We start from the raw sequence: 23932 nt of genomic DNA, 5'->3' as shown, positions 1-23932 counted from the left end.
CCTTATATCTAGTCAGACCATTAGTCCATCTAGACCAGTATTGGCAACTGTGATTGGCAGAAGTGCTTCATTGTTTCAGGTATGATTCTTTCCTATTCCTGCCTGGAATCCTTGGTATTACCTGGAGATCTCCAATCCAGGTATTATCAGGCCTTAACCTACTTCACTGCCAAAATTAGATAAAATCAATATGTTCTGTTTAGTATGGTGGCACATTGCTGTCATGGCCTGGCATTGTAAGGTTATCAGTCTCTGATTCAGCATGTACTGCTATTAGTGTTGTTTGTCTAATGCTGCATTGGCAATAACTTCCATCACTAGATTCCATATTCAACTAATACAGTTAACATAATTGGGCAGAAATAGTAGGATTTGTCCTATTAGTCCAAAAGGCTTTTCATTTACAAATGCACCCACAATAATAATAATAATAATAATAATAATAATAATAATAATAATAATAATAATAATAATTTTATTTTTGTACCCCGCCACCATCTCCCCAGAGGGACTCGGGGCGGCTTACAGATATAAAACCAGCATACAGTATACGGTTTTACAAAACCATATTGCTGCAGCTGAATGTTTCTGATACTTGAATGGGATGGAAACTGACAGGCGACAGAGAATGTTATATTGTTTAGTCCAGGATGCTGCTTATAGCTCTTTTAATGCAAAGGAGCTGAAGTAGTTTTGTAGTAATTTATATTTTTAAGATAGCTTGGGTTTTTTCAACTTGATTGATTAAAGTTACTGTTTTTGTTTTCTTAGGACTTTTATAATTGGCCTGATGAATCATTTGAAGAAATGGACAGTACATTGGCAGTTCAACAGGTACATTTCAGTTAAGTTCATGTGTGTTCTTCTGTTTTGTATATATGGATTTAGTAATTAAAATTATCTAGGCTGTCTGTATTAGTACAGATTCAAATATACTTTACCTCTTGTATGTAAGCAGCTTGTATAATATGCCGTAATTATCATATCAGAGAAATATTGATGTCCCACACTGCACACTGTTTTCAATTTATATTTGTTTAATTGGCTACAGAGTAATTGACTTCAGATCACAGAGTTAAAATTCTTTTTTTTTTGGCAGGGGTGAGGAGTGAGACTCACATTAAGAATAATTCATTTTTCCATTTTGGAGTATTGGAAGCCAAGCATGAGACTGAACTATAATGTAATGGCTAAGGATATGGCATTGGGAAGTTTTGGTTACAAATTTAGTACTGGTTTGAGCCTGCTAGGTGTAGCAGTGGGGGTGATGATGGTGATGAAGATAATTTGTTGTTTTTAATTCAGAAAAAATAATCATATATTTAAACATTTTCTCTCTAGTATATCCAACAAAACATAAGAGCAGACTGCTCAAACATTGACAAGATTCTTGAACCTCCAGAAGGACAGGATGAAGGTGTTTGGAAATATGAACATTTAAGGTAACTATGTTCTGGCTCTGAAAAAAAAAGTAATTTCTCATAAATAATTGTTTATCAATGTGTTTGTAAAAAGTATGTTGAGGAAAGAAATCATTTTTGTAAGAACTTGGAAATTGCACATATTTAACTCTAACACTTCCTAGTAGTCCACACTTATCCAGAAATTGAATATGTGTTGTTAAGGAGGAGGGGATGTTAAGCAAAATATGCCCGACATTTGAATTAAACTTACATTTTTGATTGAGCGTATGTATGATCTGAATGGGATGGTGAAGATTTTTCTTTCCATTTCCCTTGCAGTCATGATTCCTTCTTCCTCGTTGTCTCTTGTAGGTTTGAGGGGTCTGGGTGGGCTGGGCAGTCTTTATCGGATGCTATTAACTGCACAAATAATAATCAAAACCTGGTAGTAGAAATGTATTTTTATTGCAATCACCAAAGTCACTCTTTCAAAGTTCATTTTTAAAAGACATACTGTATTATATTTAGTATACAGCTGGATTATATAGAAACGACTATATTTTATCTCAGCTGTTCCCTCACTACTACGAGGTTTGCTTTTCGCGGATTTGCTGTTTCGCAGTTTTTCAATAAACTCTAAAAGACTATTATCAATCATAAAAAATTACAATGTACAGCCTAAGGAAGGGAGGAAGGAGAAGCCAAAGGGAGAAAAAGGAGCCCAAGCAGCCAACGGGAGAAGGAGGCGATTTATCAACACACGATTGGTTGATAAAGACTTAAAATAGTGTATAACTACTAAAATAATGTATAAATATTAAAATATATATGGTGTCCCTACTTCACAGATTTTCACTTATTGTGGGTGGTCCTGGAACGTAACCCCCACGATAAGTGAGGGAATACTGTATCTACTTCACCCCAATTCTAAATGTTGGAATCAGTGTGTTCTCAATCTCAGGATTAGTATTTTTTGATAATGTTTGCCTTTCATTTCCTATGTTGTAGTCCAGATTGCCCGAATTAAAAGCCATTTTAACTTTTTTCTTAAGGATGTTTTCAAAGTTCAAGAGCCTTCACAAGAAGCCTTCAAGAGTGTCAGTGCTGTTAAAGTTTGGGAGGCTATTGTCTAGGTGTGTTTGCAAACCGCATATATCTGACAAGTCTCCCTCCATGTGCTATGTATTGCTAATTAGAGTAGCAATTAAAAAAAAACAATCCTTTTTGTTTTAAGGATTTGTTTGGTTTTCTGTCCAAATTTGTTGGTGTGATTTGCTGCTAAATTTCACTAGCTCAACAGAAAGGTTGTGGCCTGACACACTGAAGTTGCCTTCCCTATGTAGCCCATGTGTAGATGGCTGCCATGTTCAGGGATACATATTACTGGGATATAAATGCCTCATGTACATGAGAAAGCACAGGAAGTAAAAGCTTCTAAAATATCATGTCTGCTTCGTGAAGCACTAAATATGGATTATCATTTTTTGTGATCTCCATGCATAGAATGTACATTTTTAAATTTTTACACAGGTTCCTAGAACTAATACACAAGTTCCTTAAATCTTGTGAGGGTTCTTATAATATGGTGACATGCTTTATTGAAGGATTCTTAATTTTTGGTATTATTATTTTGTATTATTATTAACCACTGTGATGACTTTGACTACTTTTGTATTAAATAATTTTAGCCATTTGTACCATCTTTAGTCTTTGTCTAACAACCTCTTCCTCTAAAATTTTAGGCAATTCTGTCTTGAGCTTAATGGACTGGCAGTTAAACTTCAGGTAATATTTTTGTGATATATATGTTTTGACAATTGAGAATAAATTCTCAAACAAAACAAACAAAAACAAATTGCTAAAAAATATTAACCATGGAGGTAAGTAGACAAAACTATTTGAAGAAGACTATTTTTGCTCTTATGTTTACTGCTACGTATTATACAATTTTTTCAACAGACTGAATGTCATCCAGACACATGCACACAAATGACAGCAACGGAACAGTGGATTTTTCTTTGTGCAGCACATAAAACTCCCAAAGAAGTAAGTAGGGGAACATGGAAAAGGGATATCGCATTACTTCCTCCATTTGCTTTAAGACTGTTACTTTGACATATTTATTGTGTATAGAAAGAAATAAGCAGATCTTACTATCTACCTCTTTCTATTTCTTGTCTCTGAGAGGCTCTGTTCAGTGACAAGTGCACATTGGAGAATGTGTATAGGGCTCAACTCATGGTTGCATCTGCCTGCTGCTGTGAGTTATTGCGCACCTTTGAACTGAGTTCTTACTTCATCTCATGGCAGCATTGTGAAAAAGGTAGCATAGCAGTAATTTGACAGTCTTGGTTTAATATAACTTTTGTCATCCTTGACCGTCATCTTGGAGATCCACATTGCTTGGGAAGAATGCTCTTGACTTTACTTGATGACATTAAAGTTAGATTTTTGCATGGAATAATTAAAAACCATTCATAAAGAGCTTTTGGTCTGTCTGGTGCATGTTTTCAGTGGTCTTATGTTTATGATTCACTTTCATGGGCTAGTTAAGTTGTGCTCTTGACAGTGCTAGTAAGGCCATTCCTTGCTCAAGTCATCCTAATACCTTCCCACCTCTTCTCCATAAAAATAGATTGAGATACACATAGGGGACAAGACAGACCACACTGAAGACAAGAGAGCCAAGACAGTCAGGCATAGGTTCTCTGAAACAACATCAAAAGTAAATTTGTAAAGATGACTTATGAGACTTGAGCAACTGTGACTGAGAACTTTTGAAAATCAATAGGACTATTTAGCTTTAACCATTCAGTGATAACACATCAGTCTCTGGTTCTGCAGATCTAGAACATTGGTTGCGCCCATCTTGCTAAAAACTATTATTAAACTAAATTAAATTGAGTATTGCTGGTCCAAGTTTGGCTTCTTTTGCCACAAGAGAAAGTTTAGTTCATATTGAGACATATTTTTTGTGAAATCAACAACACTTTCTTCCAAGAATGTTTGTTTAGGAGTGAGGTGTAAGTCAGCTGTGCATGTTTGAAATAGTTTTTGTTCTGGAACTTGAAACTGATGTGCCATTTAAAAGACAATGTTCATATTTCACTTGGCTAAATCTTCCATGTCAGTCAACAAGGAAAATTATTGTTACATACAGTCCATTGTTGATAGTCTAATACCACATTTGCCTGCCTTCTGTTTTTAGTGTCCTGCCATTGACTACACTAGACACACACTGGATGGAGCTGCATGTCTTCTGAATAGCAATAAATATTTTCCAAGCAGGTAAACCCCTAGTGAAATCTTCTTGGATTTTGAAATATGTGTACTTGGTTCTCAAGGAATGCTTAGATTGGTGAATAAATTCTCACTGTAAATGATTCTTTCCATAATCGTAATTAATTATGTTACCTATTGTGCATGCTTAAACATTTCACACAGTAACAATAAGTCAGGTCCATCTGTAATGTTTACTTTTTCTATTTTCAGAGTTAGCATAAAGGAATCGTCTGTAGCCAAACTAGGATCGGTCTGTCGTAGGATTTATAGAATATTTTCACATGCGTATTTTCATCACCGTCAAATATTTGATGAATATGAAGTAAGTACCCTGATACTATGGCTACAGTTCTGTGACTTCTTACCTGGAACCAAGATCAATTGAATTTAATGGGACTTGCTGCTAAAATTGTCTTGCAGTAAAAGCTTTTGAGAATGAGCATTACACTATGCAACAAAATTTGAAAAAAATATTTATTTATTATTTATTACAACATTTATATCCCACCCTTCTCACCCAACAGGGGACTCAGGGTGGCTTACAATAAAACACACACATATAAAAACTACAGTACATTATAAATCAGATTAAAATGTACTGTTCCTGGTTTGAAAGTCTTATTTTCTGTTTAATTTTGCAGTTTAATAATTTTTTTCCATGTTTTTGTGATAGAACCAAGTAGGAAATGACATTTATAACCCAGGAACAAAAATCATGTTAGATAGTGTTATTAAACAGGGTGGATTTTACTCCTAGGTACAGATGTTTGGGATTGTTCTGCTAATGGGGCATTGTAATTGAGACCATATCGCAGTTGGCTGAATAGTGTTTTTCGCTTTTATAAAACTGTGGTTTTGCCTCCAAAATCCACTTGTAAAGTGATTTTTAGAGACATGGCTAGATTCTGTTTGTCTCCACAAAACAGGAATTGATTGAAGTCTAAAATATATACGTACTTAATGTTATTTGTAATATATATGGTATGGCACATGATATTTGTGCACTAATTACAACAAGAATATATGAAGAGGAGTCAGTTATGACCTTTTATCATATGCATGATATATGAAGGCTAGATCTGAGATAGGCAGTGGGACCTGAGATTTGAAAGCATATCCTCCCTAATTGTGCTTGATGAAGTATGCCTTGACCTTGGGATCATATACATTTTCACTACGCTGTTCATTAGCTAGCTTGTACATAAGTCATCCAGTGTATTAATGTACTAAGTCTAAATCTGGTTACCAGTCCCAGTTTAGAGCTGACCTGTTGAATAAATGGGATTTAGTAAATGACTTACTATTTGGCAAATTAGCTGGGGTCAGCAATTGCATTTAGGCATAAGCAATTACTTAGATAAGAAGATGACAAAGGTCTTTAACTGTCTATATGTAATTGTGTCTAAAACTTTGCTATTTGTTTTTCTACATGCCCAGCTCTACTAAAGTTCTTTGGGCTGCTTATCCATGCTAGCCTACCATACTTTTTTGAGTTAGAAAGGCAAATTATTGGGCATTTATAGTGTACTACAGTTTGTTCCTTACATAGAGAGCTCTATATAGAAAATTATGACTTAAAGTGATCCTGAATAACTTTCAATAATTGTGCATGTGTTAATCTGTGCAATTCTCTCTGTGGTCTTAGAACGAAACCTTCTTGTGTCACCGATTTACTAAGTTTGTGATGAAATACAACTTAATGTCCAAGGATAACCTGATCGTACCAATTTTAGAAGAGGAGGTACAGAATTCAGTTTCTGGGGAGAGTGAAGCATGATGAGTATCGTGGACTGATATGAACACATAATTAACATTATGTACTGTATATACCATTTTAGAAAATTCAATCATGTATCTTTAGAGCTTTGTTTAGAATACTTTTTGTATGCTGTGTGCGTTGCCTCTTAATATGGGATATGGTTTAAGTTATTCATGAGCTGTATATTCTTCAGTGTGGCACTCATGGTTTTTAAATACAATTAGAATTATCTGTTTATACTGCCTGTTAATAAAAGAATTTACAGTTCTGTAAAATTGCTGCTAAACAATCATTGGATCACAATCTTCAAACTTTGTCCAGTTTAAACCTAAAGCTTCTTGTACTAATGAAGCTGGAACTTTATGTTTATAAACTTGCAAATCCATTTACTTCTAGCTTTTGTTATATTTTGTAGAAAGCCCCATTATTTTATTCTCCAAGTTTTGCTTTTGGGTGTGCGCATATAATGTAGTAAACTATGGTAATATGTGTGTATCCAAATACTCATTATTACTGTATTAATACCAAAAGGATAATTTTTATTATGCTGCCATAATGTATTCTGGAGCCCTGTTTCTTTCTGGACTTGCCTTTCTGTATCAGTGGAGGCTTTCTTATGTATCACAACAGGTCATGTGTTCAGTCACTTCTAGGCAAAGATTCCCCTCCATATTTTCTGTATCTGCACTCCTCACTAATGGATAAAGACCTTGTGCATTTCCTCTTGCCTACAGTTAAGTACTCTGTGGCTTATACCTTGTGCATATTTATAGTAATTGCTTACAGATTATACCTCGCATTAAACATTAATATGTTACACTACAGCAGAGCGTGCCAAAATAATCTTGTAGCAAAAGGATTCCATGTACTAGAAATGTTGGATCTTAACTGTCTGTACTAGCTAGTTCCTACCTTTCTTCCATCCAAATAATATCAGCTTTTATGTTTCAATAATTGACCACAACCCATACTTCCCGAAATCTAAGTGTATGTTTGTTAAATAGAATTTTCAGGTTTGCATTAGAGCTAAGGTTCCACGAGGACTAATTAATGGAGTTTGAACTATTTTGAATGCTGTAGAACTAAATATTTTTTAAAAAAACAACTATGGAAGGCTTTGTTATGCTGGATGTATGTGAATGCAGATATCTACAAGCACTAGCACTGTTGTTAGAGCAAACTTGATGAGATTTTAACTTTTGGCATATGGTCCTTTCCCATTGAAGACACAAACTAGGACCCCCTTTCTTTCAGAAATTGGCTTTTTATGTGGCCAAGCAAGCTTTATTTAATATATGCTTCATTTTGGCGGTGACTCGTTTAAGCGGAAATGAAGCTGAAAGTTATTTCCTAATATTCATCGTTTTCTTTCAAAATACACATTAGACCTGCCTTAATTGCAGAAAACAAAAGAAAACAAAACCATGGCAAATTTGACTCATCTCATAGCAAGATTGATATAAAGGGAATCCAAAAATGAGATAGAAACAGGATCTTCGGTGGGTTTTGGCACAAGCCCTACTGTAGTTGAAAGGCCTGTGGCACAACTATGGAGAACTGGGCTGGACATTCTTCAGTGGGTTGACACAGTTCTTGCTTCTTATTGTGTATTTTAAAATGGTTTTGAAGGTTAACAGGGTCATGATATCAGAGGGGTTTTAGCAACAGCAGTTATGTCATGATGCCTACATGTAAGTGAGGCCTACATTGGGCAACATCGATCTGAATGAAATCTCAAAGCTTTTAGCTGAGAAGTTTCATTTCGGGAGGTACCAGGATATATTTGGCAATGTCAGGATTGACTGCTTGCTTCAGTCAGAATATGAATGGTGTCATATAGCATTTCTATGAAATTGTGTGGTGTTTGAGGCTGCAAGAAAATCTTAACATGTCTCCTTGTAATAGTAGATGCCTCTGAAACAGTTGTTCTTAAATAATTCCATTCATGCTGCACTGTAAACTTGACTTTATATGGCAAAAGTTAAGTCAATAACCTAAATAGGCTACTGCTTCTAATGTTCCTTAATGCTGTTGACTCAAGTACCTCTGATAATGTGTGTGCACATGTGCCTGCCTGATACTATGGAACTTCAGTGAGAATTAAGTGAACTATTGACTTTGTATGGTAACTATATTGAAGGTTTTAACTTGCATTCTGCATTATAGGGAAACCGAGCTATGTTTGTCTTTGAATTACATTGTAAAAAGTAGAGGTTGCAATTAAATCTTTTTCTTTTTCCATACCAGTCTATTTTGCTAAATGGTTCTCATTTTGAATTTTTTAAAAAAAATATCTTCTCCCTCCGCAATTCTTTAACCGAGAGAGTGACACATCTCTTCAGACTTGAGGAATGCTAAAGATGAGCTGTTTTACTTGATGTAAAGAATGTCTTTAAATACCCAGAGATCCAAAATTATACAAAAGATATCAGGATGAGGTGTGTGCATCATAAAGTAGGAGATCTAAACACTCAAGACTTCACTGAAGTACAAGTTTGCCAAAATAGTCTTTCTACTTAATTGGGGAGGGGGGGGGTGTTGGAGAAAATTATACTTGATTTCTAAATAATTTGTTCCTAATTAAGCAAAAAAAAGTTTTCTGATATTTCATACTTTTCCCGTTCAGTATTCTGGCTTATCTTCCATGTTCATATTCAGTACAGTATAAAGAAAACTATACATCAAGAGTCGAAAGATCTGTGAAATGGCAGTAGGCTGCAGAACGGTATGTCTGTGCATCAGCATAAAGCTCGGAGTATGGCCAATCAAGTCTGATTTTTTTGGACTTTCAAAATTATTTTCAACTGGTTAATATGAAGGGCCAACTGTATTGCAAACTGAAAACAAACCAAAGTATTAAGCTTTTCATCACTTTTTCGATTTAAATACAACAGTACTCAAATGTGTATTTCAAGCCATTTTTAATCTGTTTTTGATGTTGTTAGTTTTATAACTATTCAACAATTTAGGTGTTTTTCAAGGCCTTTGACTAATACAGACATAGAATGAATATAGTTTTACCATTTTCTTGGTTTCTTTTTGAGTTATGAGTTTTTAAGCATCAATTTGTGAATTAAAATGTAATCTTATTTGGGAATAATTTCCTTGAACACAGTGGGAATTGCTTTTATATAGGAAGAAATACATGCAAATATTTCTTCCTTTGTATAATGTGTGTATATCAGAATAGGGGATGCTCTGTTTTAAAACATTGATGCGGAATGGTTCGAGAAACCATATCTTAATAGTAGCAGCTATTGGAAATCTTGATTACGCTTTCCTCCTTAAATCAGCAGAAGTGCTATTGACACCAAGCATCAGATGGCAGAGCTGTAGCCAGTTTCCATGGTAAAGAATAGTAGGAACTTAAGGGTTTTTTAAACACGTGGACCATTAAACTAAATAATAGTAAGCTTGAAGAGGCCAGTAGCCTGGGACAGAGTTAATATGCAGTGACGTTTAAAAAAAAATGCAAATAGCATTAAATAGACGGAGGATTGGCAATGAACTGAAGCATTCATTAAGAGGTGTAACTTTTTCTGTGATGTTGAAGCACTCTTCTCTGCAAGTACCATTTGCACTAAAAAAATATATCACATGGGTTACATTTCTTGTGTGGTAACTCTGATCTCAAGAATTATCCCCATATCAGCTGAAGTCATTCGCATTTTAAAAAGAAATCTGTACACGATATACAAGTTTACAGTTAACATCTTGAGTAACTTGAAGTTTCAGACAAGTCCATATGATTCACAGAATGTGAATTTAAAGTGTCAGACTGAAATTTGTTCATGATCTTTAGACCCAAAGAGAGAGGATGTGGCCTAACAGTTAAATGGCTTATGGCTTTTAAGTACCAATTTTATATTATTGGGTTCTGGACTAAAGTACAGTGCGAGTTCAAACTAGAGACTTGAGAAAGATGCCTAGTTCTTTATGTACAACTTTTGTTCTTAAACCTTAGGAAATTTAAAATAGTCCATTAAAACACTACTTTATTTCATTTCCATACTTTGGAGTAAGTGTTATGTTTGTCAGAGAGCAGAAGCCAATATCCCACCTGCAGTTATTTCCTGTCCAGTTGTTAAGGATACCTGCTGAGATCATCATCAGCGTCTCATAGCTCTGCCTTAGGAACAATAAAATTATGAACTCTTTGTTAGACATTACATAAATGGATTCTCACTAGGACTGTAAATGCTGAGTTGGTAAAGGAGAAGTACAAGCTTTTCCCAAACCACCAATTCATATAAAAAGTGAATCTATTTTTTTTTACATTCTGGAAATAATATATACAGGTCCTAATCCAGTGCCTGGTCACATGCAAGTAACCTGAGTGACCCCATCTTCTTGATCAAACTGCCCATCATCCAGTTCCTTCAGCATGTCATCACTTCTGCTGAATCCAGGGAAGCTTCCATCCTTATCCCAGCATTGTGTAGGTGATGACAGATGAAACTCATCTGTAGGGTGTAGGTTTTGTGCAGGTGGTGAAGTAGCAGTGTCTAATCCAACACTTCTGTTTGAAACTTTGCCTTTTTCTTCTCTCACTTGTCTGTTAGTTCTCCTCTGAAATATAAATGACACTTTGAATTAGAACAAGCTCACAGGGACAAGAACTTGATGAAACGTGAGCTAGAGATTCAGCGGTAAGCATAAAGAGTTTGTAGGTTTGTAGATTTTTCTGTCTGATCCTATAGGCTTATTGGCATCCTTTGCACCAATAAGAACATTCATGTATATTGTGTGAAGTTACATTCAGATCCAAACCTGGCATGCCGTTTTTCTTCCCCATCTTCTTAATTATGTGCGGCTAGCACAGAACAGAGCCAAGTTCCCAGGAGGCTGAAAAGCCTTTCAATGCTGAGTAAGTAAGCTGGAGGGGGACTCTGCCAAGGAATAACTTTGTACAGTACTCTTACATTGTCACAGAGATCAACAACTGATTCAACAAGCATTGAACCCTGCGCTTCAGCACAAGGGTACGTGCTCACTTTTTGCACTAAAGGGTCTTTTAAGTATGTCTCATTAAAGGAGAACCAACCTAATGATTTCTGTGTGTTTTAGACTACAACTCCCATTAGACCCAGCCAGCATGGCCAGTAGAGAGTGGGTGATGATATTTATAGCTCAAAAGATCAGGAAGGCTCCTGATCGGATAAGGTTTGGCTTGAAAGCCTATTTTTGTGCTAGAGTATTCGACCTAAAATATTACATATTCAGAATAACTATTCTCTAAGGCCATTCTCAGTCAGGAATATAAATTAAACTGTCATTGATGGGCATGTTTTAAGGCAATATAGGCATACAGATCCCTATTAGTAATCAAATGTTTTGTACTGCAATACAAGCCTTAGAGTTATGGTACCCACTTTTTCTGAACATCAGGGTCCTATGTTTCTTGTTTATGTAGATGAATTATTATATCTCCTTTTGCCCTAATAATGACATGTTATTTATGATGGTCACTCGAGATAATCTCTATGCTAAAACCAATTTTTTTTAGTTTTTTTTAAATGAGCAGCATAATTTATTAGGATCATTTCAATGAAATCTTACAATTAAATCCCACCTCCTTTTTGCCCTAATAATATATTATTTATGATAGTTAAGATTATACTAAAAATAATGGTTTTTAAATGAGTGCCATAATTTGTAGATATCATTTTAAGGAAATTTGATTAAGGCCCCATGTCTTCCCAATAAGGTGTTCTGGACAGCTAAAATGGCAGGTGTAGACAAATATAGTCCAAGAACTGCTGCATATGGATCCAAACAGACTGATTAATGCTTCAAACATGTCAGAGTGGAGCCATCTATGCCCATCTGTTCAACTCGTACAGACAGTTATATACAGAAGCATACGGTTTGGCTTTCTGGAGTCTCTTTTTTATTGTAACTGAAAACCTCCAGATCCTGGATTAGTGTGTAGGAGGTATCAGCCAGAAAGTACAGCTAGTTGATGTACCTCACCTACATGCTGCGAGGCCTGAAAATTACATCAAAGTTTTTCAGGGTAATTAATGCAATTGATTTGTGTAGCCTTTTTAGAATGTAAGAGATCTTAATTACTGACATCCAGTAAGTATACGTTTTTGAAGCTCTGAATGCCCAGTTCCAAAGCAGTTCAATATTGTGTGCTTGAATGACAAATAAAGGTACAGGAAAACACATAACGAGTAAGATTGGAGGTAACAAGGCCACACCTTCCCCATTTTGCAATGGAGCCTTCCCAGGTGCACCTTGGCAAGGGGCAACCCCATTATGGAACCCATGTGGCTCCCAGCTTCTGTGTGGCTTCTTTGGGGGTGGGGGCTCATCAGACAGGGTAATTTTAGCATCTTAGGATGCTTCCACCCTGTCCTTAGTCGTTTTCCCCACAACATGGGAGCTTGACCAGTTTGTGCTGGCTCCAATGGAACCAGCACGGGTCCTCACCAGGAAGGCAACACTTCTCACATGTGCTGTGAAAAGCGTCGCTGCAAGGGAGAGGTGCACGGGGTGACAGATTCGCCCCACTGCCTCCTCTGTCTGGCGGCAAAAAGACCACTTTGTCTGGTCTTTTTGATGAGATTGCAAGTAACCTGAGGTAAAGCCTGGTCCAACAAGCCCTGAACAGGTAAGAGGAGGTAGGCTGGAATGGTCCTGTTCTCCCCCAACACTGCTTCCCATTAAGTATCACACAGCACTGAAATTCTTTCAAAGAAGCAACTAAATCAGCAAAGATGAAGTTGATAAGACCTAAAGAGATTTAAAATAAACCATACAGACAACCTGACAAAAGACTGGATAGGCAAGAAGGCATTAAGGAGGAAAAATAAGAGAAGAAAAAGTGAAACAAAACAGAAAGCCCAAGAAGAAGGTTTAAATGCTGAGGATAAAATATATCTTTCTTCAATATAGAGGATATATCGAACTTTTCAAAACTTTAGTATTTCAAGTAATGGATGTTAGGGTAATAGAGACTAAGAATTGGATGTAACAAAATAAAATGTTATATAATACTTTTCCTCTTTCCCTCTATACCACTCCCCCCCTCCCCCGCAATGATTTACTAGATATTTGCTAAGATTTAATTTACTAACACAAACACAAGTACCCTATCGTTCCCCCTTTCCCCATCATACCCTTTGGAAAAAATATTTGGAAATGACTGAAAAATAAGATTAAAAAAGAAAACTGTCCAGATAAGCTTACAAAGTAGACTGGATAGGTAAGAAGGCACCCAGAGACCAGACGTTAAAGCAGGGCTGTAGGATTCTTTATATATTCCCCAAATGAACTGAAGCATGTGGCTTGTGACCCTCCCTCCAGAAGGCCTAACCCTAATCCCTTCAGCTGCTAATAGACCAGCTGTCCTCCCCAATCCACCCCCACAAACTGGCTTTTGGGAAGGAGACTGGCGTCTAGGATGAAGAAGTCTCTCTGCTGTGCTCTCCTCTTTCTTGTGCTCACCGCTTTGAAGCTCGGCAAACAATCTGCCCTGATAAGTTTTGGGGTTCTTACTTTTGTCTCCTTTGAAAATAGGCACAGCTTTAAAAGGAAGTCAGGGCAGAGAGACAACTTTACCTTTCATCCTTTCATTTCACCTGTGATCCCTGCAATGGAACACAACTTCTCCCAGGCAATAGGATGGGTCATATTAGGATAGAAAGCTCATATTAAGTTCTATCCTGAATGACTGCAAGCCCAAAATAATATGCTCACAGCTATCAGTGGGAATTTCTTTCAACATCAGTGAATTCTCTGACTTGCTCTATGTTGGATGAGTACAACCTGTGATCCGGCGAGTCATATGTAATCTACCACTAGTTTTTCCCCCTAGAGATTGGTGGATCACCCAATTTTTGCAGGTAAGGGGACAAAAGAGTCCTTTGAAAAACAACTGAGGCTAGAATGTGATCACAGATACTGTCTCTAAAATGCAAACCTGAAGACAGATTAGAAATGGGAGGTCCTAGGGAAAAAATGGAAAAATTGGGGGGGAAACAGGTTTTTTTTTCGTCAAAGCCATTTTTTTTCCTGAAAATTGAAAAGTGTGTAGAATATGTTCTTTTCCAATTCTAAAGAATATATGTGGAGCCCCAGTGGCGAACTGTGTTAAAGCGCTGAGCTGCTGAATTTGCAGACCGAAAGGTCCCGGGAGCAGCGTGAGCGGCTGCTGTTAGCTCTAGCTCCTGCCAACCTAGCAGTTCGAAAACATGCCAATGTGAGTAGATCAACAGGTACCGCTCCGGCGGAAAGGTAACGGCGCTCCATGCAGTCATGCTGGCCACATGACCTTGGAGGTGTCTACGGACAACGCCGGCTCTTCATCTTAGAAACGGAGATGAGCACCAACCCCCAGAGTCAGACATGACTGGACTTAACGTCAGGGGAAACCTTTACCTTTACCTTAAAGAATATATCTATGACATGGTATTCAAACTATACAACAGGAAGACCTTAATAAAAGATTTTGGAGACTTTTTGTTTCTACATACGTTTTTCTCAATTTTTCCAGAAATAAATGGCTTTGGAAAAAAACATGTCCCCCCCCCCCCCCCCATTTTTCCAGGTTTCTTCCAGGCCTTCCCATCTCTAAAAGAGATCCTTTATCTCAATTTTGAACAGATTTTGCCAGAAGTTTCTTGCAAATGTCCTTTGCCTATTCATCTGAACAACAGAAGACTGCTTCCCTTAAATTCAGCTTCATTTACCGCAATTGAAGAATTGTATTTTTTAAAGATGACTTTAAAAAAAGATTTTAAAAGTGGGCAATTCTGTGGCAATATCTGAAAGTCTCACTTCAGGAATCAATGAACAAACAAGAGAAAAGTCATATCTGGTTTAAGAATATGAGTCTGTGCTAGACAACGAAAAAATTGAATGATTCTAACAATGGATACATATCTGGGCGATGGAAAAAGGATATGCTATACAAACCTAGGCTGCAAAGGGAAACACTGCTATTGGACAAAGAAAGAAAACAGCAGCATACATGAGAAGAATGGGCTTCACTATCTTTGCCATGTTAGAACTTCAATTCTTTCAAGTTATTATACACCTTATATGATTATTGCAGTAAGATTATGCACAAAAATGGAAAACTAAAGAACTTGTGTGATAAAGAAGAATGCAACTGGTAATTTTTAAAAGAATAGGAACCATTTATATCATTTATCAAGAAAAAAAGAAAATATGAAAATGATTACAGGTTTTGAAGTCTGAGTAAAACACTGATTTTTTTTTTTATCATGCCAGAAGCAACAAGAACATACTGTAAGTCGCTTCTGGTGTGAGAGAATTGGCCATCTACAGGGATGTTGCCTAGGGGACACCCAGATGTGTTATCATCCTGCTGGGAAGTTCTCTCATGTCCCCGCAAGCTAGAGCTCAGCCTGTCTGGCAACGCTTCAGGTCACCAATCCAATCTTCAGGTCAGCAGTTCAGCCGGTACAAGGGTTTAACCGATTGCGCCTCCTTGACATTGAGATAGCAAGGTATAACGAATTAACTGTCTAAAATAAAGAGATTAGCTGTATTACAATAATATTTTCATTGAGGCGGAAAGTGGGAAGTCCATTTTAACCTTTTAATTGTATTAACTTTATTATATTGTTTTTAGTGGGGCAGGCAGGGAAAGCTAGTTTTAATTGGTCTACATAAGTCATATAGGGGGAAATTACTGTCATTACACATTGTATAACAACATTGGTATTGCTAAAATAAATATATAGATTTTAAAAAGAACTTCACATTCCAGATTGTAAAGTGAATCCTACCAAAAAGGGCTTCTGAAGACCAACTTCCCTTTACTCACAAGGATGTATTTCCTCTCTGTATCTATTCCTATTTTTGATGGTACAGTAGAGTCTCACTTATCCAACATAAACGGGCCGGCAGAATGTTGGATAAGCGAATCATAGAATCATAGAATAGTAGAGTTGGAAGAGACCACATGGGCCATCCAGTCCAACCCCCTGCTAAGAAGCAGGAAATCGCATTCAAAGCACCCCCGACAGATGGCCATCCAGCCTCTGCTTAAAAGCCTCCAAGGAAGGAGCCTCCACCACGGCCCCGGGGAGAGAGTTCCACTGTCGAACAGCCCTCACTGTGAGGAAGTTCTTCCTGATGTTCAGGTGGAATCTCCTTTCCTGTAGTTTGAAGCCATTGTTCCGTGTCCTAGTCTGCAGGGCAGCAGAAAACAAGCTTGCTCCCTCTTCCCTATGACTTCCCTTCACGTATTTGGATAATAAGGAAGGATTAAGGAAAAGACTATTAAACACCAAATTAGGTTATGATTTCACAAATTAAGCACCAAAACATCATGTTATACAACAAATTTGACAGAAAAAGTACTTCAATACATGGTAATGCTATGTAGTAATTACTGTATTTATGGATTTAGCACCAAAATATCATGATGTATTGAAAACATTGTCTACAAAAATGTGTTGGATAATCCAGAATGTTGGATAAGCGAGTGTTGGATAAGTGAGACTCTACTGTAGTTGTTTATTACGTTATAGAATCACAGAGTTGGAAGAGACTGCATGGACCATCCAATCCAACCCCCTGCATTTCACAATCAAATCGCTCCTGACAGATGGCCATCCAGTCTCTGTTTAAAAGCCTCCAAGGAAGGAGTTTCCAGTACACTCTAAGGCAGAGAGTTTCACTGCTGAATAGCTCTTACAGTCAGGAAGTTCTTCCTAATGTTCAGGTGGATTTATTTATACTTGAACAATGGCGCCGAAGGTAACTACGATAATAATATAAAACCAAATAAATACAATTACATTACAACACTGATTTAAAACAGAATGAAAATGCACTAGGAACATAAGAAGCAGCAAGTATCCCTTTCACAGCCACCCAGTTTAAATGCAAACAGTGTGAATGAATAAAAAGTTCTTGTCCAACCACAAAAGGGTAACAGGAAGATGGAAGAAAGCAGCCTCATTGCCCTCAAATAGGCTAAAAAATATTGGGCAAAGTGGCAAGGAGCAAGAAAGTGCTCTTCAGTTGCTTTACCCTGAATCGGTGGAGCCAAGCCAAATGACAGCCTCTCCAGCAACGTGAACCAGCACTCGCAGGGCGGTCTCAACCGAGACTTCAAATGGACAACAGTTAAATAACAGCCGGCCAACAAAAGGGAAAGATGGCACAAAAACTCTGTGGAGCTTTGAATGTGCCAGTGCTTTTGGAAGCATTTTGGCCTCAGGCACCAAAGCACCAGTTCAGCATGCGGCTTAATAAATACATCAAGGAGAAGTGGCAAATGGTGGTGATATTTGAGAAGTCCACATCCCTAGCTTGTAAAGACAATGTTAATAAAACAATTCTCCATGAAAGATCCCTGCACAATATGGAGGCAGTCATTGCTCCCATATCACCTCGTACAGCTTATGAAGGCACCCTGGAAAGGATGGTGTTAATAAAGCGGAGGCAGTCATTGCTCCCATGTCACCACACCCATCTCAAGCAGCTGCATAATGGTCAGAGTGGTTTTTTGCTCAGATCATAATGCCAGGGAAATCCCTCAGCTGGCCCAAGGATCATCTGAGGTCAGCAACTGCACACAGCTTTTCTGAGCCTTTCATTTTTAATGTCTTTGTCATTTCGTGAAGAAACGGCTTAATAGTCTGATAGCGCATCCTAGCTGTTGCATAACTCCACACAATATGCTCCTTATTGTGGAGAAGGGGAGGGGAGGGAGATTGCTGCTGCGGTGATAATGAAGTCCTTTCTTTCCCAGCCAGAGACAGACAGAATTTGTACAGTTGCCTTGGAGTGCAGGAATACGTCTGCATTTTTCCAGTGGTTTTGCAGAACATCCAACTAAAATCTTTAGGGGGAAAAGAAGCGAGGAACAAATCAAAGAGCACTTTGCTCAATATATTTTAGGCCATAGAAGAAAACAGGAAAAAGATACACACATCAGCCAAATCTAGCTGAACCAAACACTCTTAATGTGGATCCAGAAGCACCTTGTATGTGCCAAAATAAACTTCTACTTGTACAAAGCTACACCGCTTTTCTCTCCAAGTGTCATTAATTTTGCCCTATCATAAAACATCTGAGAAGGCCCCTTAGTCCTCAGGAGTGGTTTTGGGGGAACATTTGCTAAAATGGGAGAGAGGAAGGACTCAGGAAAGCTCTGTTGTAGAATCTCAGGCCCCTTCAACACTGTCATATAAAATCCAGATTGTCTGCTTTGAACAAGATTATATGGCAGCGTAGACTCATATAATCCAGTTCAAAACAGATAATGTGGATTATCTGCTTCGATCATCTGGATTATATGGTAGTGTAGATCCAGCCTCACTCGGCCATCTCTGGATCCCACCTCCTGGCTTTTGCTCCAAATGCACTTCTTCAGACAACTCTGCACAATCATTAAAAAACGAATGGTGCAGCAATTCACGTTTCCATATGTGTGTATGCCCATGATTAACATGATGATGATTCTTACCTCAGGTGTCTGAGCAGCTGGGCTCCACATGACAGGCCTCTGAAGAAAAACCACTTGCTTGGTGGCCAGGTTTCCTTCACTGAAAAATTAATGAGTTGCTTTTAAAAAAAACATGTTTATGTTTACACATCTCTCACACTTCTACTACATTGTTTGAAAAGGGTAAGGCTGATTCAGGAGAACATTATGTGGGTTGTGTCATATACATTATTCACACAGAGAGACGTGTGCATTCATTTCATACATCTTCAGGCATGGGCAAACTTCAGCCCTCCAAGTGTTTGGGACTCAACTCCCATAATTCCTAACAGCTGGTAAGCTGATTGGGATTTCTAGGAGTTGAAGTCCAAAACACTTTGAGGGGCAACATTTGTCCATGCCTGATCTATGTTTCTTTAATCATGCAAGGCACTAGCTATAGCACTGCTTCCCTACCTTGAGTCACCAAATGTTGGACTGTAACGCCCAGAATCCTTGGCCTGGCCGTACTCACTGGGGTTTTTGGGAACTGAAGTCCAATAACATCTAGGGGACTTAATGACTGGAATGACTGGTCTATAGGGTTTCTACAGGCTTCCATTTGAATTAGCAAGGTAGTTGCAGTGAGCAACTTCTGGAATATTTACTGACCCCATGGAAGGAATTCCAGTAGTCAGTGGGCTAGAATGCCCATATCCACAGTAATATTTGTGAAAGTAGAATGAAGGGTATTCCACAATACTGAAACACTCATTTGTAGTGAGTAGCTGATAAACCAACTCTCACCACCCCCCTGAAAAGGTAAGAATCAACATAATGTTGATGTCCTAATAATAACATCATGGTAACTTCCAATTGCAAGCAGCCTGTATTGTTCTTCCAAACATTAAAAAATTGATATAAACTCAAGAAGAAAACAGTGATTGTGGTTTGCACACTATGTCTTTTGGTTCAGGCCCTGGGTGTTCCCAGACAAGGTCTCTGGCTGCTCTATGTTAAACAGTCCTTGGATGTCTGTACCAGATCCTTCTCGCCTCGCCTTGCCAAGGGATATTAGGATTTAGGGTGAAAGTCAAGATTTGTATCTTTCTAGATCCTGTTTCATGTATGTCTGAGGGCCCTTCCATACAGCCATATAACTTAGAATATCAAGACAGAAAATCCCACAATATCTGCTTTCAACTGGGTTATCTGAGTCCACACTGCCATATATTCCAGTTCATAGCAGATAATATGGGATTTTATTCAGCTGTGTGGAAGGGCCTCAGTTAATGAAACAGATGTGCTCTAAGGCTTCATTTTGTAATGGAAACTTTGGTACCAGAGGTCAAAATAACACGGAAAGACCAGGGATAGGCTCCTACACAATTGTTCTGGAGGCAGCTGTTTACCTTGCCTGTTGTGCGAGGACAAATACAGCTCCAGTTCGATCACCTAGAGAAGTGGTTTTCAACCTGAGGTCCCCAGATGTTTTTGGCCTGCAACTCCCAGAAATCCCAGTCAGTTTACCAGTTGTTAGGATTTCTGGGAGTTGAAGGCCAAAAACATCTGGGGACCCCAGGTTGAGAACCACTGATCTAGAGGACAATCCCAGTCTTCTCCAGATTGAGCTTGATTGCTTGATATAAGGAAGACTGCTGCAACCCAACACTGAAAGTCTGCTTTTCTCTAATCCTTTGCGATCCTCCCAATGTAACCCTTCCAGGTAGGAAAAGGACAAAAGAAGCAGGGTGGGTTGGGGCTCTCATGAATTTTTTTTTGTAAAAAAAATTGTTCCTTTAGCAGAGGCTTTGTTAACTGAGAAATCCTATATCTTCTAACCCACTTCTATATTTGTTAATAACCCGAGGCATTACTATTACTCAGCATTGCATCTGAAGAAGTGGAGAAAGCCTTTCCAAAATAAAAGTTAGTCTTGAAGGCTCTGCTAGATTTCTTCCCTCCCTTCCTCCCTCTAGATATTTCTTTTTGAAGAGACCAGTCTCTTTACTCAATCCTTCCATCTTGAAGCTTACATCTCATCCATCACTCACACAAATTGACGCCTTATTTCAACCCCCCAAAAGCAAAGGAATTCTTTCATGTTCCCAATAAGTTTTGGACAAGGGTAACTATTGGCAAAGAGTAAATAGGTTTCTTGAAAAGAATTGTCTCTTTGTTTTTGATCTTTAGAAAAGGAAACTGCACATGGCAGATGGCTGACATTCATGGACATAGTTTAAAACTCTTGAGATGATATGGTTATAAAACGCCCATCTTTAGGGTCTATTTCTGTGTGAACTTTGCAATAAAATGTGACTATGGGGTATCCAAATGCTCTATCTGGTAGGCTGAGAGTAAAACACCCTCAGTTCTTGACTTTTTTTTTTCCATGTCAAGAGCGACTTGAGAAACTGCAAGTCGCTTCTGGTGTGAGAGAATTGGCCGTCTGCAAGGACATTGCCCAGGGGATGCCTGGATGTTTTTGATGTTTTTATTATCCTTGTGGGAGGCTTCTCTCATGTCCCCGCATGAGTTCTTGACTATAGGTCAGTGATACTCAACCCATGGGTCCCCAGGTGTTTTGGCCTACAACTCCCAGTAATCCCAGCTAGTTTACCATCTTGTTAGGATTTCTGGGAGTTGAAGGCCAAAACATCTGGGAACCCACAGGTTGAGAACCACTGCTATTTGGGCTATGAAAAGTGCAAAACTATTTGCACTTTTCTGGCCCAGTACCCCTTTTAGGAGCCAACCCAGGTTTTTATCAAAGTGTGCTTATTGTTTATTGGTATATGTGATTTTATTTGTTTATGATTTGTTTTTATTGTTGAGTTTTATATTGCTTGTTGCCTGGGCTTGGCCCCATGTAAGCCGCCCCGAGTCCCCTCGGGGAGATGGGGCGGGGTATAAAAATAAAAATTATTATTATTATTATTATTATTATTATTATTATTATTATTATTATTATTACCAAAATCACTATACAGCCTAATTAAACTCTATCTTAATAGTTATATACCCCAATTACTAATATCTACAAAGAAGATTCCCCCCTATTTATTACTATAAAACCTTTACTATAAAATTTATTCTATTTTACCAGCCCATCTGGCAGAAAAGAAATTGTATCTACAACCTATTATACTTATCCTGTTTCTCCAGGAATTGTTGTAGATACAAGTTCTTTTCTGCCAGATGGGCTGTTAAAATAGAAAAGGGAATGCTCTTTGACTAGCCTTTCTAAGCAGAAAGCTACAGACACAACTGCAACACTCAACTAGCTTTTTCAGTTTCCTTGAAGATGCTTTTGTGAGATTAGGTGTAATTTCCCCCCCTTTCTTTGTCTTATTTTCCCAAAGCATTACACCAAATCCCCCAAATGCATCCTGAAGTTTGGGAAAACTGAAAGAGCAAATTGATGATTTCATTGGGAGCAGCTTCTCACAGGGGGAACTTGTGCATAGCTTATCCATGTGTCACCGCCACCATTGTTTCCTTACTTGGATGTCACCCAATTTCTAGATTTGCTAAAGACGTGAACATCATATGTCATTCAATCACCATTCTAGGGCCTAGGAATCCCACTTATTTGGGCCATCTGCCAAATTCCCACAAACTCTGTAGAATGAGGACAAAAACTGGGGCAGGGAAAACAATCAGAATTATGTCCTTTTACACATCTGCATATATCATATTAATAGATGACTTTTACCTAAGCAATGTTTACACTTTACACATAGCAACAGGTCTTATCAGAAAGTTTCTGTGTTAATGTTGATTTTTGCTTTCTGTTATATAAGTGTTTTTCAACAGTATTGCATAAGGAGAATTCAGTCCACTGTATTTTAAAAATTCCTGGCCCTTTAAATCTGGTGAAGTTCAGCCTTCGGGGACACCAAATGATAAGAAAGATAAGGCCTCTTCTACACAACTGTATAAAAATCCAGATTATCTGCTTTGAACTGGATTATATGGTAGTGTAGATTTAGAAAATCCAGTTCAAAGCAGATAATGTGAATTATCTGCCTTGATATTCTGGATTATGTGGCAGTGTAGAAGTGCCCACAGATAGTAATTTGCAAGCAGCAGAATCACTGTATTTCCTCGTCTCCGTTGAATGTAAGATGCACACCACGTTTAGTACCACCAACAGAAAAAAACTGTCTCTTTGTATATTTAAAGCACCTGTGATTCTGAGATGCTCCCTGTTTTTAGAAATGTTTATATGGGGGGAAAAGAATCGAAGAATTATAGTAATTTTACCTCTAGTTTATCACAGAATTTAAGGAAGGGAGAAGTGACACCAGGGAAGTGGAGCCTGTTAATGAAAATACTAACTGATGCACATAGTGTATACATAATAATGTTAGTGATAATAAATAATAACATTTCAGAAGCTTATTACACGATGTAACATGATTTTTGTTTCTGGGTTATAAATGTCATTTCCTAATTGGTTCTATCATAAAAATGGGGAAAGTGTAGTAAATTGCAAAAACTTTGTTTGGAAAGATTAGAAAATCGTATATTTTCATTAAGGAAAATTGCAGATTTTTGGGTTTCAGATAACAGAAGAATTATAACATCTACTTTCAAAGAAAGTGCCACATAATTAATCAGGAAATAATACTTTGAAACCAGGAATAGAAAATCTTTCACATTTCGTGTTCTTTATCACATATCCCTCCAGCAAGCATAATGTGACATTAGTTTCTTATAATAATACTATATTCTGCTCTAATGAGAAGGCACAAAGAATCTGAGGCCCTTTACACTGCCATATAAAATCCAGATTATCTGCTTTGAATTAGATTCTATAGTAATAAAGACTCATATAGGGTCAGTAGTTTGAAAGGTTGGCAGTTTGAGCCCAGGCGGGGTGAGCACCCACCATTAGCCTCAGCTCACCTGCCCACCTAACAAGTTGAAAGCAGAAATGTGAGTAGATAAATAGGTACCACTTTTAGCAGAGAGGTAATAAAGGCGCCCTTAAGGACATCAATCAGAGGAAAGCTTCTCAGCATGGAAGATGGAGTGACAGCGCCCACCCTCCCGGTCGAACACAGCCTC

General features: G+C 37.8%; 2 protein-coding genes across 2 annotated transcripts in view; one reads left to right on the top strand and one right to left on the bottom strand.

Moving 5' to 3' along the window:
• LOC100558629 (MOB-like protein phocein) overlaps positions 1 to 8685 on the top strand; it is a 41551-nt gene extending 32866 nt beyond the window's left edge. The window contains exons 2-8 of the mRNA XM_003226993.4: positions 772 to 834; positions 1342 to 1442; positions 3146 to 3188; positions 3363 to 3449; positions 4612 to 4691; positions 4896 to 5007; positions 6331 to 8685. Coding sequence (XP_003227041.1) covers positions 772 to 834; positions 1342 to 1442; positions 3146 to 3188; positions 3363 to 3449; positions 4612 to 4691; positions 4896 to 5007; positions 6331 to 6462 — 618 coding nt within the window. The 3' untranslated portion in view covers positions 6463 to 8685. The remainder of the gene's footprint in view (positions 1 to 771; positions 835 to 1341; positions 1443 to 3145; positions 3189 to 3362; positions 3450 to 4611; positions 4692 to 4895; positions 5008 to 6330) is intronic.
• Positions 8686 to 9348: 663 nt separating this feature from the next.
• rftn2 (raftlin family member 2) overlaps positions 9349 to 23932 on the bottom strand; it is a 50709-nt gene continuing 36125 nt past the window's right edge. Inside the window, exons 9-10 of the mRNA XM_062962789.1 lie at positions 18902 to 18980; positions 9349 to 11013 (exon numbers count right to left, since the gene is read on the bottom strand). Coding sequence (XP_062818859.1) covers positions 10762 to 11013; positions 18902 to 18980 — 331 coding nt within the window. The 3' untranslated portion in view covers positions 9349 to 10761. The remainder of the gene's footprint in view (positions 11014 to 18901; positions 18981 to 23932) is intronic.

This window comes from Anolis carolinensis, chromosome 1, assembly GCF_035594765.1.
Source record: "Anolis carolinensis isolate JA03-04 chromosome 1, rAnoCar3.1.pri, whole genome shotgun sequence".
NCBI classification, from domain to species: domain Eukaryota; kingdom Metazoa; phylum Chordata; class Lepidosauria; order Squamata; family Dactyloidae; genus Anolis; species Anolis carolinensis.
This window is presented reverse-complemented; position numbering and strand designations above follow the sequence as displayed.